Source organism: Betta splendens, chromosome 3 (genome assembly GCF_900634795.4).
Source record: "Betta splendens chromosome 3, fBetSpl5.4, whole genome shotgun sequence".
NCBI classification, from domain to species: domain Eukaryota; kingdom Metazoa; phylum Chordata; class Actinopteri; order Anabantiformes; family Osphronemidae; genus Betta; species Betta splendens.
The window spans coordinates 12,659,028-12,678,883 of record NC_040883.2 but is presented as its reverse complement, the minus strand read 5'-3'; the positions used below and the strand labels follow the sequence as shown (position 1 = coordinate 12,678,883).

Here is a 19,856-nt window from a genome sequence, read left to right as displayed (position 1 = left end):
AGGGTACAAGAAAGTAGTCTGGCTTACATTATAAATTTATCAAAGTTCAAACACTCATCCCCTATTTTTGCAACTTAACTATGCTATCCTTAAAATACACAGGCACCTGAGCACTGAAACCTCACGGCTCGTGACATCCTGCTGTATAAGCTGAGGCGTATTAGCGCTGCTGTTGGATCAGTCCACACGCCCTCTTTCCAAAGTACATACCTGTATTGACACGCACAGTTCACTCACTCCCATTTCCTAATCTCATTTTAATTATCTTGCTGCTTTTAGAGCTTAGAAAACGACACCAACAGACCGGACTCCTCCATCTTCCTGCTTGGATTCTCAATGAATTGAATATTGAGAAAAATCACACTGGGTAGTAAATCAGACCTCGTAGCTCTGAATTATTAATGGACACAGAACCGGCCCACGCTGGCATACTAACCGATACAAGAAGGAAGAGGTTTGTCCCAGACTCGCCGGTCCCCACTGAGACAGGTCAGCGTGCTGCTGCCATGGAGACTGTATCCAGGATTGCAGGCGTACAGGACGAAAGTGTTGGCGTAATGACCGTCGTCCTGGATCTTATAGCCATAACTAGGCACACCTGGTTCCTCACAGCGTATTAGGTCAAAACCTAGAAGGAGACACAAGCAGGAAGTATAGACACAAGTGTGGGTGTTTTTGTATGTGCACACAACAATGCATAAAGGAACAGAGTGACTCAGGGCGGTATTGGACATGAGGTCATTTTCCCTTGAATCCCACAACTTGCTACAGGAATGTGAGCAGTCAAACACCACAGCAGGTGGATCAAACCTTACTGACTGTTCCTAATTTCAGAGAGATATAACGTGCAGTGAGCAGCACTAGCAATTACGTTTATGGTAACCAGTGCATATGAAGTTGTGGAATAGCAATGATTTCAGATGCCATTTTCTACACAAAACTCTTGCACACTGGAAGGAGCTGGAAACATCTGTGCATTTTAAAGATCCCCAAGAAATGAAAGTTTCCCATCGCTACGACAGATGGATGAATAAAACACAACAGCATTGGCACGACATATTCTCACACACATCTGAGTTACAGTCACTGTTTGGTTTTGTATGTACTGTATAACAGTACGTGACCAGCTGATGCCATTACTACAGTATTAAACTATTCAGAAACAGTAAACATGTTTAATGCAATTTTAAACATGTTCCTCTACTGGCCCTAAGAACAGCAATGCAAAGCAGGATTAAACTCCTCAGCCAAGTGAAAATAAGTGATACTAAAACGTGTAATCATAATAAATCCAGCTTTTACCAGTAAAACAATCTTGGCAGCAGGCGCTGTTAAGCCGTGCAATGTGACCAACCAACTCGTTGGTCTGCATAGAACAATGCCAGCTATCTGTTATGACTGGGAATGAGAATGCACTGATTGTCCAATCACAATTTGCTCTTCCATGAAACCCCACAACAACATCTTTTACACAGTCTGAAACCTTTTTAAGTGGTCTGCCCCTGCAGCTTTGTGAGCTCTGCCATCCTGCATCGGTCTCAGGACCAGGCTCATCTTCCTTCTGTTGTTGTTAACATCTCAAACACATCTTTAAATTCCTCTTGCTCTATTAAAATAGCTATTAAAGCCGTTTCACTGAGTCCCTGACCCCACCTAACAAACCACCGCTGCCTCCTTTAATCAGCTGCCTCTCTTGCCTTTTTCCTGTTTAAACCTATCGGCCTCTTATCTATTCACCAGCTCATCCACTGAAGTACAACTTTGCACAAAGTGTCACCTTCTCCAGTTTAATGACTTGCAGATTAACGAGTGTTTAATGGTTTACCTGACATATAGAGGATCCATCTCGTTTTACCATGTACCCTCATCTCATTCCTTTTGCCCAGACACTCTTTCACTCCAGATGTGTCACTTTCTCACCTTCTTTTAATGACATGCAGACAAATGCATGTCTAATAGCCTCTTTGACTTACACAGCAGCTGGTCTTGCCTTCTTAACAAGCTTCCTTTAAATGCATTATGGTGTGTGTGTGTGTGTGTGTGTGTGTGTGTGTGTGTGTGTGTGTGTGTGTGTGTGTGTGTGTGTGTGTGTGTGTGTGTGTGTGTGTGTGTGTGTGTGTGTGGAGGGCTGTTTCATTCATATGCTCATTTTTTTTAATCTTCTGTTGAACTTTGGGCTCAACCTTTATGAGAAATTACTTGAAGAATTGATTGTTGGCCAACTGACAGAAAACAAACAGCCTCTAGACGTTTGTAGTACATTATCCCTTGTTTGTTCTAGCATGTGGCACCTAAAAATCACTTGACTGAGGCACGGGACAGAAAGCAGGAAGGAAAGGAAGGAAAACACAGCAACCACTCAGTACATGGTACAGTTCCCCCTTCGACCCATTGGCGACAGTGTGGCTTTACTGTGTGTTGACGTTCGGTGCTTCCTGTTGTCACATTCAGGTGTGTCTTGTTTTATTGATTTGTGCATTTACTCACCCGTCGTCGTTCATGTTTCTAGTGTGGCATCATGGTCCTCACGCTTTAACTGTTTGTCGACCTCTGGCTCATCACTTACTAACACACTTATTATTTAATGTTTTGATAGCTTGATTTGTTGGTTAATGCTCAGCAGGGATTTTGTTTTCTAATATTTCTCAAATTGTTATTTTATCTCTTCTCCTGCTTTGTAGTGACATTGTTTTCTAAGCAGTTCAGACTTTTGATTATTTGTAATTAGTTTGTTTTGTAGTTTCCCTAAATTTCAAATTTTGCATTTTCAGCCTTGCTGTGATTCTTCGTTCTGTGCTAATTAAATCCATACAAAAACAACTTGACATGTCTCCTGATTATTGTTGCTCTTGGGTCTAACCTGTTTGCTATTGTGTTTGTCACACTCCAGCGTTGTAAACAGAGCTATAAGAAAATGAATCTGCATTACTTCAAACGTGACTCACTTGAGTATGTGAGGCGAAAGCCCTGATTGGTTCCAGAGGCGTTGCTGTTGAACTCCAGCCATAAGTGATTAGATGTACTATTGATGACGTTGCCCATCATTACATCACGGGTGAAATTGCCAAGCAGACGAGATGAAGTGTTCTCTCCATCGTACACCTGTCAAAAAAACATAAACGCACATCATGAATTACTGTACTGTACCTCATGACATGATTCGAATCTGTGTGTGCTATTGTACAAATAACTGACAGAAAGTCTTCCTACTGTATGTTTAAGTAAAGATTTTACTAAATAAGTTTGTAAGCCTCAGCATCGAACTTGGATGAGGTCACAGCAGAGTTGTTAAGTGGCTCTGTGACAATCGGCAAAACTGCTGAATCCTCCCGTTTTATGATAACTTGTGTCAACAACACTTTTTCAACCATTCCAGAGAGCAAAGAAACAAACCGTTGTTAGGTGCTAAGTGCTAAGGATGGGAAAATAAAATGGTCATCTTAGTAGCAAACACTGCCATGATTAAAACCGGTGCGTTTAAAATGGTTGCACTCTTCCTACTTTGCATTTGTGATTTTTTTCTGGTACCTGTAGGAGGTAGCTGACTCCAGTATCGCTTTAATTTGTGCTTTGCAAGCTGAGATATTGCAGTCGTCACGACAAAATAAAAAACAGCTCATTCACAGTAGAGAAGCCATCCAGCTGTGATAAGTGTTGCAATTTCTGTTTATATTTCAAAACATTATCCTGTTATAATGGATTCATTTTACAGAGGAAACCATTAATGAGCAATACAGCTTGTTTGCTTAAATCACCAGTAAAAGCTACAAGCCTGAGCCTGTTCTCTACTGTTACACGCTGTGGTGAAAGGAGCAAATCGGAGTGTGTGACCCGGTTTAAGATGCTGTCATGCAAAGAGGTGGAAATAGCAGGAGAGCAAAGACGGAATAGATTAGACTTACAACAAAAGAGAAACTAATTGGCACGGACCATTACTGCGAAGCTTTTCTGCATTTCCTCCTTTTTTCTTGGCTCACAATTATAGAACTCAGGAGGTACTGGCTTGTGCTCCTGCTCACCCAGTCTCAATTTTTGGTCTCCTCACGACCACGTTTCTCATCATGTGCATTACGATGTCAAACTGTTACTGGCAGCACCAACAAGAAGCCAAACAGCTGGAAGTCATTTATTTCAAACGAGCGCTGCAAGCGTGGGAGATGCTGATGGTGGAGTAATGGCAGCCATAAACATGTTTGCAACGTACAGTAGCAGCACAAGGAATTCAAGATACACGATACAGATACTGCACCACGTTCACAGTTTCATTTCTTTTATACCACAGGCTAATTTGAAGAAAATGCCATGTTTTGTTTCAGCCATGAACTTGTGTTGTAATAAACATCAACATGCAGATCAGGAAAACAACAACGTCTGGTCCAAAGCGAAGCCTGTGGCTGAATGCTGAGCCACAGGAGGAGAAGCCTTTCCAGGATGTTAGCCTGGACGTCCAGTGACCTCTCAAATTAAAAACATGCCTTGCGCTCGCTGTGATCTTCGCTGACTGACCCCGAGGAGGACGACCATGGTGTTAAATGTTCTTCTCCCTACTAACGGGCAGAACTTCAACCCCTCGAAGCCTAGTGAGCCACAACTATACTTCATACAGTATGATATGAAAACTGTTTTCAAGCTCAGTAAACAGGGCTTCACAGGTTCCCTCCTGATCGTTATCCCCATTGATTAACAGATTGTCAATAAATATATCGGCTCATTTCATTACGGGGCTTCTCTTTATCTAGTTTCACAATAATCATATCATGTTGTACTGTAGGTCAGAGAGGTCTTGAGGAACCAGTTTCTGGCATCTTGGGAATTGATAATTAATAAGGGCTAACAGGACAGACTATTCTATGTCCACAAGTATTGGCCAGTTTCTGATAAACCTTTTTGTGTTGGAGAGTTCAGCTGTAAGTAAGATTACGTGTGAAAGGACAGTGTGAATAAAGCTGGTGTAAACCCTAGACTAGCAGCACATTAACCCCATCCCTGCATCCCATAAGTGTGTAGCTGGATGTGACTTTTCACACTTTTGTTTCTTGCCACGCTCCTCTATGTTCTGGAGAACTCAGTATGGCTAATGCAAAGCCCTGCAGCTCATAAATCAACATGTCACCATCTGCCACCCTCTTCCCTCCGTCTGACTCCCTCTGCTTCGCGCTTGCTCTCCTACCACCTCTATTTTCATAACAATTCCTGCTCGCCACCCTCCTGCGTCTTTCTCGCCCCCGTCTTTCTTCGGGGTGGAAGTTTGGTCGAGCACCGCGTGTTCGAGACCGTTTTAGGGGAGCTGAGCCCGGTTGGCCCCTTCCTTGAGCGCTGCCAGGCTGAAAACGCAGCCAACAGCAAATGAATTGTAATGAACCGTTTCACATGTTACAAGAGATTTTCGCCTAAAGCTCGGCGGAACTGCCAAACAAATGGTTTGTGTTCAGCTGCGGTAACAGACATTAGCTCCATAACGGTTAGCCCGGGGAGGGGCATGCTAATTGCTAGCCTAAGTGGCACTTTGGGGCTCTCCCCCCAGTTCATTATAGCGCGCACCATATTTCTGCTCGTTCTGTAGGAAAGTAATAATTATCAGTCATGTTGTACATTTCCAGTCCCTGCCCTGGTGAATGCCCATGACGACGCCACAGCACAGGTTGAGTTTAGAGCAGAGCCATTCATCAAGCGCCCGCTATCATCATCATGCGTTGCTTTGTACGTGACAAATGTTTAACCACAGGCGATGCTATCTATTGTATTTTGCAAAACAGCACAATTACCATTTCACTGCACACTTCTGTCTGAAAATAAAGCTAAACATACTGTATGACCTCATCAGACTCATTTTACACAATTCTGCTTATACAAAGGAAGGACAAGCTTCTTACTTAGAGGACAAACATGCACAATTTTAGCCCCAGAGCCGGGAAAAGGAGAAGAAACTCGACTCCAGCGCACTTCCAGGCTGAGCTGTGATTACGTGACAGGTTGCCTGCAGGGACCGCTGGAAACGTCGTCCTGGTAGGCTCGTCTTGAGTCGGGACGTAAACTGTATCACACTTTAATCAGAGGTGAGAGTTGACTAAACACACTCGTCCAGGACAGCAGCCCATCAGGCGTAACGAACACGCACAGTCGCGTGTGGAGCGATCACACTGTCAGTACCAGCGGCTCACAGCCCATTTCGGTATCTCTGCATCCAAACAAGGTGAAGGCAAAACTGCAGACACAGCTTTACGTTGCATTTAATTTAAAAAGTTATTCATTACCAGTAATTCAGGGCAACAAGTATAAAATGAAGTCAAAAATCCAATATGGTTGCACGCCCTATGCTGAGCAATCACTCCCCAGGCCACCCACTGATTTCTGATTGCTGTTAGATTCTAACGTGTCCTCATTAACTCGCATGAACTTGTTCATTTTCTGTATCGTGTGGCTCGGCTCACGTTACTTTCTGACGAGGATTCAATTTGTTATAGTGAATGCTATGTCAAATGCCTGGTGAGGACGGCCGTCGCAGTTTGACAAAGACCACAAACCGCAGCACCCTGCCTTTGCGTCCTGCGTGTGTTCATTGTGATTTACCGAGAAACTATTTCATTATGCAGCAGCTCATGAACTACACCTGACACCGACCCTCCAAAAGGCACAATGAAGTCAAGTACTACTCGCAGACGCACTTCAGACGTGCAATTTCTCCTCCTTTCTACTAAGTTCAAATAATAACTTCGCAGTCCTCTTGCTTACAACGTATTGAATTTTGCTTCACATGAAAAAACAATACCATCACTCAAAAGCTTTCTCAGAAGTTGCTGCTTTATGCTTGGCAAGAACTTTCTACAGAAAATTGAAGCAAGACTTGAAAAAACATGATAAATGAGTTGATAGAATAAGGTGTAAAGGTTTGAACAAAGGAAGGTGGTCACATATGGTTTAGTACTGTAGCTTCATACGACATCTATTGATGTCACATCTCACCAAACGCAAGTGCAAATACTACTCAAGTTAAAGTACTAGGCAAAAGTTCTAAGAATTATTAAAATATTACCCAATGTATTTAATGACAAGAATGCAATTAATAAAAAATCCCTAGTCAACGTTAGGCACCAAAAATTGTTATTATATAATTTATATACAGTAGTACAGCACTTCTTGATTGCAGCTTAAGCTGAAAAAATGCTGCAGACAACTCTGGTTTGCTTCTGCGTGGGCTAAAACTGTGACAGCAAAACAGGAGCAACAACCGAACTAAAGCCCCAGATATCACCAAAGTGTCTGTATCCTTCAGCTGACAGCAGCCTTTTTGAAGTTTGGACTTTGACTGAATATAGGGTGCAGGATATATTCATTCACTTTGTCCGTTTCCCATCTTGATGTCACTTTCCTTTATTGTAAGGGGATTTACACATTTTACAATAATGTTAAGCTCAGCTAAACGTCAGGGAAAACCCAGCTAATGCAATCTATCCATGGGCAGACTTAGCCAACGCTTTCAGCCTAATACTGATAAAACACTCAAACCACATACCAGCTTAGCCAGGCCCTCAGGCCTAACAGCTAGGAGACACGGAATAGTTTTAAATGATGCCTACAGCATATGACACACACACACACACATCACACAGTTGCTCCTGACAGTCACATGTATCACAAAGAGGACTTACTACACATTATGAACCCCACAAACCTCTGTAATTTCTGCTTGTAATTCAGATGCCTGCACACCCAAGTTTGTCATTTTTAAAAAGTTAAATTCAGTCCTTATAGTCAGTTACAACTCTAAACCTACAATAACAGATCACCCTTGTATCTCCTCCCAGTGTCCTGGGTTTCAACATATCTGTCTCAATTAGTGTTGACATCATGAACAATACTAGCCAATTTGGATTCTATTGGTAAAAACAACTGCAATACAATGGGTACGATAATATTAAGTATTCTGATTAATAGTCATTGAGTGGAAATCCAGACTAAAACTAACCTTCAAATGCAACAATAATGAACTTTAGTGGTTTCATTAGAGGGTTCGCAGAGGCACAATTGATCCCTTTGTGCCTCTGTTTCCCATGTACTCATTCAGCCATGGATAGCGACGGCAGCAGGAGCACCATCAGCACTAACAGCGAACATGGGCAATAAACTCCTGCAGCGATGTTATTGCTTTTTACAACAATGTTTAACACATCTAGCACCTAGAGCAAACCTTCGCTTATACAGCCTAATAACATACGAGATAGAAAAGGAATTCATGGTGCCCTTTTCTTGCAACTCATATAATTAAGGACACTGTACATGGTCTGGTTCTTATTGACTGTACAGTGAATTTAGAATTCAACAGTTGGAACTGTTACATTGTCATTAAAAATAATCTAAGCCACTAATGACCTCACTGGGTCACAATGTTTCACTGCTCATCCAAGCAGCTTCATCGAGTTGGTTTAACTTCACACCTGCCCAGAACAGGCTTGTCAGGTGTAAGTAGATGGACTAGTCACACCTTTCTACAAACTCTCCAACCCCCATCGAGCATCGTTAAATGAGGCCTTCCCGGTCGATGTGCCAAGTGGTCTTGATTTTCCTCGGGGCAGAAATGGCAGCATGAGGGTAGGTATGTATAAATATATATTCCTGCCTCAAGTCTGCCGTCAGCCCCTATGATGCCTGCCCTGTCCTAGAAAGCCAACAGAGTTCAACAGGAAAGACAGTGAGGACAAGCAGCCGGCCTTTACAGGAAATCCACCCACGCTGAAAAGTTTAATTTGCTTGGCTCCCATTAGCTGACTCCATTTAGCTTTAAGAACGGCCACGTTTGCAAAAGCCACATGAACAAAGCCACTTCAAGTACACTCAGACAGAGACCACATGGTCCAATGAGGTGAAGAGTGCTAAGAGCTGTATATGGAGAAATTAAACAGCTGCTACACGAAAGGATGGAGTAACTTCAGAAGCAGAATCAGTAGTGTAGCCTCATTTGAAAGACAAAGGACACTCATTTGAGCAGAGAAGACAAGTGGTACGACAGAGGAGTCCAGGAAGCTTCACACATGCAGGTTAATACCCCCTCACAGAGGCAACAGAGGTGAAGATCTCAGGCGCAACATGTGTCCTGTTTATCACCTGTCCCCAGCAAAATCAAGGCCACTTCACACAACCAACAGGAAGGCCACAGTTCACAACCCTTGATGGGGGTTGAAGGATTTCTATGATGTGTGCTCACACCTCCCCTTCCGTTGTCCCCCTGATGAGTCGATTCAGGGCAGGTGTGAAGTGAAACCAACTCAGGATGAATTTGTAGCCTCCAGCGAACGTTCCTCAGACGGACTAAACTATTCAACCTAATGAAGAGCGATGCTTCTTTTCATCACTCAAGATTCATTTACTGTAGCTCCACGTGGATGACAGAGACGGTAGATATTGGTTTGCAGTGCAAAACATACAGGGGTTTGAGCTAAACAAGCTGGTGTGGACGACTGTGTGTGTGGGTAACCAAATACCTTGAGATAGTCTCCGTCCTGCAACAAGAAGCTCTCAGCTTTCAGCCTGATTCCTTTGCCCTTTTCGGTAGTGATGCGATAGATGCACTCATGGTTGTTATCGTAGTTAGAGGGAAAGTTTGGAGAAAGGAGGATGCCTTCTGGTCCCAGTGATGAGGCGCCGCACTCAGCTACAGCAAGAGAGGAACACGGTGGATCACACTCACAGCAATTCAACCTTGTTATTTAGGAGCAGGGAGATGTGGTGAGGGACCGACTGAGGATTCTACAACAAGCCACACAGATCTGAAATGAGACAACGTCCAACTAAACTAGTTTTGCACTCACACACAATATTAACATTGTGATAATAATAATGAACTGTTCACCACAAGACAAAATAAAACACTTGTTTGAAATTAACTTAAAAAGGCAGTAAAGACAAGCAGAGACACATCAAAACACATCAAAAGGCAAAGCAATTAAACAAACCGCCCAAGATAAAAACGGGAAAAATTAAAATCATCGCATGAAAGTAGGTCTGGATAAGTTTGTTGCAAAAAGTACTTCATAGAAATTATATAGAATTATCTGTCAGGTGCAGTGTCTATCAGAGTTTAAGAATTCAAATAGAGTTTTGTCATGTGTAAATGAAGAGAGAAGAAAAGGAGCGAGATGAGCAGGCTTTTAACTCCCACTGAGCAGGACCAGCTCCTTGGAAGGGACAAAGAGGAAATGAAAGTAATGAGAAAGACAAGAGAGAAGGTGGTTAAAACAATATGGAACTACTGAGAAAGTGATGTTTGAAAAATCTGAACAATTCTCTCATTCAAAGCAACATGTTTTTCTGTGGCTTTTAAAGCAGATCAGGACAGAGTGGAAGGAACTAGACTCAAGAATGCTACCAGCAGTTCCTTAGAAACTGTTTGAATGTTAAGACAGCACTAAAGAGTAGGAGTGAGAGAGGAGAGGAGAGTGAAACCGAAGAATAAAGGGATGCACAGAGCTAAAAGAGGAAGAAAAGACGAGGCGACAGATGAAGCAACAGACAAGAAAAGAGTCTTTTGAAACTATGCGGAGAGAAATTAGAAAAGGGAAAAGGGGAGTAACAAAAGGCACAGCATTAAGACTTTTCATAAAGCAGTTAATGCCCTAATTATCAGCCAAAGGACTGTCTAGCAGAGGGAGAGGGGGAGAAACCGTTAGAAGGGTAGTGGATGTTTAGAAAGGAAGCGAGGGAGACAGATGTACTCGATGCACATTGCTGGCTGCTGTTGCTCCGTTTTATCCCAGTCAGGCCTGATCTCCTGAAAGATAGCGCTGCTATCACAGTTTGTTGGAAGCTTGATTACCAGCAGTCACCAGCCAAACTCTCATAAATCACAAGCGGCATCTAAGAACACTGGGGCTCATCAAATATCAGAGTTACGACCTCCTAACAGCCGAATGCCGGCAAATAAAAGCAACTACCAACAGTTCAAAGAGCAGTAAATAGCCATTCCAATAAAATACTGCTGAATTACATCCAGAAAAATGCAGATGCTTCAGGCCATTCAGATGCTAAAGAAATTAGCTTTATTTTACGAGATTGTTTTTGCAGAACATAAACCACCATAAAGCTAACAATACAGAAGGCAGAAAGAAAGCAATACTACATTATCGATTTACACACAACAACGTTGTTCACAGGTTCCATGAGTCAACAGAGTTATGTCCACAGTCAGATAGTTTGGAAACATAGTTCACAGTTCATATCTTACCTATACATCGCGGTAGCGAGTTGCTCCAGACCCGCCTGCCCCCGCCCAGACATGTGATCTTGCTGTCTCCTTCAAGTCGGTAGCCATGGAAACAGGAGAAAGCCAGCGAATCGCCAACGCGAAACCTGAATCCCGTCCTCCTGCTGAACGCTGGCACGCCAGGGTCCTCGCACGGCTCTAAGTCGTACTCTATACAGTTAGAACAGAGAAAAGTGTGTAAAGTAATGAGAAAATGAATAAAGATTCCAAACACTGGTTTAACGAATACTTGAAGTAAATACTGAGAATAAATTGGAAGTCAGTATTTGGATCGTCTAATAATGCTCAATGCTGCCCCTTGTGGATTCGTAATGACAGATTTTTAACACTGAAGCAATGGTATGAGCAGATTGTCAAAAGGCTGCAGGTTAGAAGACCTCAACCAGACTTGGCACGGTGCACGTGATTAACCATCTCCATTAAAGATGACACACATCACACAAAACCAGTACAGCATCAGTTTCATCTCTTTCTCCAGTTTTGTTCAAGGGCTCTTACCTGAGAAAGTGATATTAAAGCCTTCGTAGCTCATGGAAAAATCCGATATGAATCGCAGCTGAGCGCTGAAGTTCCCGTACAATCCTGCTTTGACACTAGGAGGCAGCACTGAGCCAGTGAGTCGCGATACTGGGACCTGGAAATTCCCGTCTTCAGTGATGGACAAGTAGTCGTGGTTCTCCTCCAAGTGGAAGGTGTGGAAAACCAGATGGACCCCTGGAGACAAAAACAGAAGAAAGAACAGACACGTACATAAGTAAGAACTACTCAAACACCAGCCATTCTGTAATGTCATTATGAACATTTGCAGTAGTAATTATATAGTATTTGTGTGTTCGTACCTTTACCGTGGGAAACCTCTATGGTCCAGGTGCAGTTCAGGGAATTGGGATAGAAGTCAGGAAAGCCAGGAGACAGAATAGTCCCTGTTTTACCATAAACATAGCCTCCACAAAGAGCTGGAAGAGGTGACAGGACATGAGATCAAATCAGTTGTATGTCTGTTTTACAGCTCTTCAACGTGAGCTTTTGTCATGACTAAAAGATGGAGACACATTAGGAGAACACAAAGATGCCCACTCTAGTTGAACCACATTTCTTTTTTCAACGGGGTTTTAATGTCCTTCACAGAGAAACACTTTAAAACAGGATTACTGAAAGGACACCAGAGACAATGCTGTAACACAGTGCACGGTCTATGTGGCCCAAAAGCGTTGCCTTTTCTTTCAACATGCTATTACTTAACCGTGACCCAAAACATTCCCTGTTATTAAAATTGTTTTTTTCCTAACAATTGACAAAGGGTCACATTAACTTTCTACTTAGTCAACAGCTTTCAGCAGTCTGTTTTGTTCGGGCTATAATGACATAACCAAATTTGCCCTGAAAGATAACACTGTATTTACATTTAGTCTTTGGGTACAAAGTGACTTACAGCTGAACAGACAGTAAAAGGCCAACACAAATGAATGAGGAGCCACGAGAAGAAATGACTGATAAGAATAATATTCTGGAACATATTGCGCCCACAGAGTGACACAGTTCATTCCACCAATGTGTGACCACCGAGTCAAAAGGCTTTGCTTGGGATTTTCGGCTGTTTGGAGTAGGGAGCACCAGACACCAATTACTGGCAAAGAACAGTGGGCATGAGGAATTGTACACCTCTAAAAGTGGCAGGAAGGTGAGCACTTAACAGGGGAAGGCAGGCGTCAGGGCTTTGAGCCTTGTGCAGGCAGTTACTGGAAGCCAGTGCACAGATCTGAACAGGCATCATTTGCGTGACAGGCCTTGTGGTCAGAAAGACATACACTAGTGGCATATAATTAAAGCTAATAGATCTTATTGGAAATACATGAAATATTTATTAATTAAAATTGTTATTATGGTTGAGCCAAAAAGTGACCGTGACGGAGACAGAGACCGGGGCTTTGGAGACCAGACAGAGCTAAACTGATACAGAACAAGGCAAACTCAGATTTGTAATAGAGCAGAATAGAAAATACTACAGTAACGTAATGAAGACTTAACGAGTTTAGAGAGTGCTGAAGTGAGATAATGTGTTGACTCTTTGTTTCTCCCATCACTGTGGCTCCATCCCTTTGAATTCTACTCAGCTCAAATGAGTTAAATTTAATTCAATTAAAGTGCTTCAAGGTGTTTGACGGGCACGGACATAAAAAGGAGCCCCACTCAGCTATCAAGCAAACACATCCCAGGCTATAAACTAAATCAGGCAGTAAACTGTTTTCTTCACTCTTAACGTCCCTCCTGTCTGATCGCTGAAGATATATATATATATATATATATATATATATATATATATATATATATATATATATATATATATATATATATATATATATATATATATATATATATATATATATATATATATATATATATATATATATATATATATATATATATATATATATATTTTTATATATATATTTATATATATATATATTGCGCACAAAAGTCCTTTTAGCTTCTAAAATACAGACTGTGATGATTCATTTAGAGAAAAGCTTTTAAACCTTCTATTTATTATTTTGGCTTCATGAAGACAGATGTTGCTGTGTCCCTTGTATCTTGATGCTGCAGCTCCTCCACCATGTGTGTAAACAGTTCCTAAACCCATATCCCTGTCCATCAACGTCCTCCCCTGCATCTCATTCTATGGTATATTTCAACGAGTTGAGCCAAGGAGCTGTGACGAGCTTCTCTCTTTCTGACTTTTGTGAATTGCAATAACTACTGCCAGTTTCCTACACTCCCATCAGGATGCAGGCAAAAGTAGGACACTGTCTGACTATACTATATGACCCCGGCTGAGGGAGGCACATGTGCCAGTCTGAGTGTATGTATGTGTATCTACTGTGAATGAATGATCTATGTGTGAAAAGACTGTCATCACGTGTGTGTGTGAGAAAGTGTGACATGTATAACAATGCAGGAAAAAGAAAAGAATAAGACAGAGGGAAAAAAAAACACTTGAGATGCAAATGAAAGTGTGGCAAAAGCATAACGAAAAGCAGCAACTGAATGAATCAGCGTCATATTACATTTGAGTTAATTCCTCAGTCTCCCGTCCGTATTTATCAGCTGACTCTTAAAGGATGCCAACGCATCTTTACTAAAAGTAAAACAGTGACTTTGGTCACTTCTAACAACTTGTTATCTTGGCACGAAGCACAAACTTTAAAATGTCAATGCGCCTCTTCAATATTCTCTGTGACACATAAAAGAGCAGCCAGTGTTCTGTATTATCTGTTTGGTGCTTTAGCTGACCTGCAGGAATAAGATAAGGGGTTTGGTCCAGCAGACTGTGGTATTACCGAGTGGGGGGGTCTCTTCACGCCTTCGGAAGAACTATAAGTCATGTTGTTTGTTTATTTATATACACAATAATGTCAAAATAAGAGACTTTGGCCGCTCCGTCCTGTAGTGACATGAGATAGGTAAAAGTTAACGGTGTCTCTGAGAGGATAATGTAAATAGGATTATTACTAATCATCACTGATGTGTGCAAGTGTGTGCAGTTTATCTGGGCCCTTTGAAGAACATATTTTTATCAAGTGTTCACTTTGTTTGCGTGGATATTTTTCTGGTTTCCTCCCACAGCCTGAAAATATAAAATGTGTCAAGAGGTAGAAACGACTAACGTAACAGAAACACTGGCGATGAATAATAGATGAATTAGAAATGCTGTCATTCACGTTACAACATACCTGACACACCGCTCTGGTGCTATGATGTTGTCTGAATGCAACTACAACATGTTGAATTTCACTCAATCCTTACACACAGTTTGGAAATATGGGATTCTGAGACAGTTTGTCCTGTGACAGCGGTCTGGTGAAATGACATGCTTGGCTGAAAATGGAAAATGTCACAGTGGTCGTTAAAAACTGCTTATGCTATGCGGCTGATGCTGTGAGATAGATCGCCTCAGTATTAACCCACTACCAAGTTGAGGAATCACGATTTTGGTTTTAAAATTGGATTTTCTTCAGTTGGCAGATCAAATCAGACGCTGTGTTTTCATCTCCCACGATAGCAGGAGCTGGGAGGAACGGCTCAATGAGAAAGCCTGGGAGAGCTTCACTAGTGCCTGTTGACCCACATCTTTTTACTGAGGTTGAATGGATGTTATGGTAAACAATTAACACTACCCACCAGAAGATGGACAAGGCTAAAGTCATAATGTATGTAATATATATGATTTTCATTTATTAGCATCTCATTCCAGCACCTTAACATCTCATGTTCAAACTTGATTTGCATTTTAACCACATCAACAGTTATTGGTATTTAAAAAAGGACCAATGTAAAACAAAGACCAGCTGCACCAGCTCATAAATTATCTTTTATCTTAAAGTCACAACATGACAGCAAAGCCAGGAGGGAGATGTAGTCATGAGATGAAAGTAGTCATGTTTACTTAAATTTCACGTCTTACTACAAACAGACATTAATGTGCTGGAACATTTATTTTTAGTAGGTTCTGCATTTACACCTTTATTCATGTAAAGTTTGCTCGGTTGTGTCTGTATAGATTCTTATCTACAGACATATTTTTCTGGGCTTCACTGATCCTGTGCCAGCGAAGACTGCAACCCCGTCTGATGAGGAGGGATTCAACAGAAGCTGCTAAATGTGGTCAATGACAAATAACCTGCCATGTTCCAGTGTTTTCTAATGAATGATACAATTCTGCACTGTGACATTAATATAATACTATAAAATCATATTCAATTTTAAAATGTTTAGGTTCCAAATGATCAAATAATCTCTGGTACTTACACAACCAATAAAGCTTCTTTTTTAATTAAAGCTTAACTCAGAGCTGATTACACACATCTGCCAAGCACGGGATCCAGTGTGTTTTCCCCTATTTTCCTCTGGCTTTTTTGTTTGATTGTCCTTTGAGATAAAGGAACAATGTGACAGCACAGACCTGCTGTGCCAGTTTGTACAGGAACTTTTCCAATTTATTTTCTGTTTTCTCTACAGGGGTGTTGCTGTGTTCCCGACTTTTTCACAGTTTCCTACTTTTATAGACCCAAAATGTGAACGTGACACTAATTCCAGCATGTAAATGGTAGTAAACAGTATGATATACAGTACTGAAGAGATCGGCACACTAACAGCTTCACCAACAGGGAAAAACGAAATGAGCGATTCTTACCATCGCAACTGGGCAGAGCATGACTCCACTGATGATTCTGCTCGCAGACGATTGGCTCCTGATCACTTAGCGTGTACCCTGGGTCACATGTAAATGAGACACGGGAGCTGATTGAAAAGCTGCTGCCATGACGACGACCATTGACTGGGATCCCAGGATCAAGACAAGAGTCTGACTCCATTTTCACACCTGTGAATCACATGATATAAGAAGAGATTACAGCAACATTGTGGCTCTATATGGTGTCTAACAGAGACTTCTATCAGTGGGTCAATCAGACTTGCTTTCATATCTGATGCTGAAGCCTGCTGCAGAGCGGCTGTTGTCTGTAGTGAATAACAGGAACAGGAAGTTGGATGTGGAAATCAGGAAATGAGGTGCTTGAGTGCCGTGATATTCGCCAATCAAGGGAGAGGAGGCTGAGGGGCCATCCCTGATTTCCAGGGTGTCATAGTTGACCTCTGTCTGGAACCTAAATAAAAGAAGAGAAGAGGAAAACATTTTCACGCTAACCTGACATGGGTTAGTGAAGAGGAGCCAGGAGCTCAGAACCACTGACAGAACAAACTAAAGCCTGAATAACAACACCTGGAAGGTAACTAAATAATTAACTAGCCACTGGATCTTGAATTAACGATAACTTGGCCTTCACGACACACTAAGAAAAGCAAATATTAGATAAACCAATTTCAGGCTTCACTAAAACTGTTTGTGACTTATATCCATAAACAAGATACAAAACGTCAGCATTTAACATTTTCTGCAGAAATTCTTACCAACTATGTTAACTAAGGCTAAAGAATCTGACTCATTAGACCTGAAACCCAACAAATATCCTTCCGTGCGTAACATCACTAACGCATCTACCTGTCAAAGTGTATTTTCACAGCATGGTCTGCTTGTGCTTCAATGACCCACTGGCAGTTTAGAGAGTCTTTATAAAAGGAGGGCCAGCCAGGAGACAGCAGAACACCAGTAGGAGCTGTGAGATGGCCTCCACAAGGGGCTGGAAGGGAGTGAAGTCACACACAAGCAAAGACAGAGAGAAATTAATCATTTTTCCTTGTTATGAAATCAGCACAATGCTTGTATTTCATTGGCTTAGCATATTCATCATCTGCTCATTTTATTTAAGCTCCCCAATCCGTTCTGAACGTCTCGATATAAACATTTACCTCCAGAAATTAGGCTGTGTCAATCTTGTTCTACAGTAAACATTTGTGAGCTGCTCATGTATGAAAAAGACTAAAATAATTATAGCATGAGGGAGAAATCAAGTGTGTTTATGTGTCAAATGAGGCCAAAGAATCGCTCCTCGTTCCCCTGCATCTCAGAAGGCTGCAGGCAGAAACGCTGGCACACTGTGACACTGATTTATAGCTAACGATTTATAGAGCCACAAAATCTCACTTATTGAACATTAAAATGCAAGAATTAAGCCTGGGTTGCTTTTAAAATATATGTTGATGACATAAAACCGGTTGTGATGTGATATTAGCTTTGGCTCTTGGTGGATCTTTTTTTAGATCCACCATAGCCCTAAAAGGACACTAACATAACTTTAAAGCGAGGTCAAGATCCGGGTATTATCCGTTGTTCTTCCTGCACTATATAATTTGCTATGGCTTATCTTTCCCGCTCTTGACACTCCTCCTGCGCTCAAGTGGCTGATACTTTCACCCTTTTGATTACTCTCATAACTTCTGACTTTCAGCAAGCTGAAGAAAATCACTTGTCTTTCTCTTATTTTTAGCCAGGGTACTGTATATTGAATTAGTGCAGTCAGTGCTGCAGTCATTCTAGGAATAAAACATAATTATCCTTCCCTGTCTAACGACAGGAATATTGCATACTGCATTTTTAATGAGGTGACAACCCTATTCAATTAGGTTTTCTTCTCCGTTCCATTTATTAACAACAGGCAACATTTGATAATGTCATTTAGACCATGCAATCAAGATAGGAGATATGAAATAGTCACACAAATATTCACAGACACGTGACTGCAATTCATCTTGATGAAAAACACATCACATTAAGTGTCCTTTTATCATTACAGTTACTTGTACAGGTACAGTACATTACAGGTAGATGTGTGCTAACAAGCTGAATAGGTCTTAGGGAGAGTGGAGGCTAAAGCAATTAGAAGAAGAAATGTATCCTATTCCTAAGGTGCACAGGCACACTTACATAAGCTGCACAGCAAGATCAAAATATTTGAATGCTTTGCTATGTTATAGTTCTGGCAAGCGGAACATTTTGAATAGCCACCCATTCATCCATTAGACCGTGTGTGTGTTTGCCTTCCCATTAATGACTACCTTCACAGCGAGGCACAGCTGCAGACCAAACAACATTTCCATCCTGGATGATGCATGTGACCTGATCTGACCCCTAGGAGAAATAAAAAAACAAACAAAAAAACAATAGGTTGGTAATGTGTAGAAAGAAAACTGCATAGTCATCAGTGTCAAACAGCTTGATGGCTGACTTTTACCTGTGTCCTAATAAATCCTTGGTCACAACGAAAGGCCACAGAACTGCCCAGTTGAAACTGGTCACCGTATCTCTGACCATTGACAGGAACTCCTGGGTCATGACATTCATTCTGCCCAAATGCTACACATAGACAAAAATAAGACAAAAGTTAGTTAAAAAAAACAATCACAAAACCAAGAAAACTGAGAACTGAATTTCACCGTCGAAGAAATATTAGAAATTATACAGTATCTCACAAACCAACAGTTTAAATAACAGATACTGTATTTAAATTATGTTTCAATTATTTTCAATCCATGAATAAGGATTCAACAGCACATCACAGTGGAGTCAGTGTTAGTGAGTGTGACGTCTCTGCTGATATGAAAATATGGAAATGCATGGATTCAACCCTGTCATGTTTAGCTTATATTATCCACATTTCCGAGATTAACCTGATCCCAGCCAGAATGCACACCTAGTGATTGGACACGTCTCAGATCGATTAGCTACTGATGGAGAGGAAATGAGAGCAGGGCAAGACAGAAGGTTATAGGAAAGAAATGAGCGTAAGCGAATAAAGGTCCGTTTAATAGATCAGCAGCTCGATACGTTAGCATATGTGTTCAAGCATACATGCAGTGGAAATGCACACCACAAGGTGCATGGACATATGTATATAAAAAATACAAATTGACTGAAAAGGGAGGCGAGAGACAAAAAGCATGACAAAAAAAAAAGATCTTAGTATGACTATAATACCAGAGAGTGGGATGTGAGTATTTCAAAGAAAGAAAGAAAGTGTGAGACAAGATTGTGTCTGAATGAAAAAGCAAAACATAAAAATCTGAGTCAGACTGAAAGCTGGAGATCAACACGATGGACTGAGCAGAAAAGAAAATAGGCTAAAAAATAGAATAATAGGGATGA

At 41.3% G+C, this 19,856-nt stretch overlaps 1 protein-coding gene across 5 annotated transcripts in view; it reads right to left on the bottom strand.

Moving 5' to 3' along the window:
• Positions 1–19,856, bottom strand: part of LOC114852296 (CUB and sushi domain-containing protein 1-like) — a 202,180-nt gene that overhangs the window by 87,228 nt on the left and 95,096 nt on the right. For all 5 annotated transcript variants that reach the window (XM_055507498.1, XM_055507499.1, XM_029144613.3 and 2 more), the window contains 11 exons: positions 18,946–19,067; positions 18,770–18,842; positions 17,316–17,454; positions 16,733–16,920; positions 16,449–16,637; positions 12,097–12,213; positions 11,756–11,971; positions 11,219–11,407; positions 9,480–9,649; positions 2,946–3,102; positions 437–628 (listed from right to left, as the gene is read on the bottom strand). In XM_055507498.1, the coding sequence (XP_055363473.1) occupies positions 437–628; positions 2,946–3,102; positions 9,480–9,649; positions 11,219–11,407; positions 11,756–11,971; positions 12,097–12,213; positions 16,449–16,637; positions 16,733–16,920; positions 17,316–17,454; positions 18,770–18,842; positions 18,946–19,067 (1,752 nt within the window). The remainder of the gene's footprint in view (positions 1–436; positions 629–2,945; positions 3,103–9,479; positions 9,650–11,218; positions 11,408–11,755; positions 11,972–12,096; positions 12,214–16,448; positions 16,638–16,732; positions 16,921–17,315; positions 17,455–18,769; positions 18,843–18,945; positions 19,068–19,856) is intronic.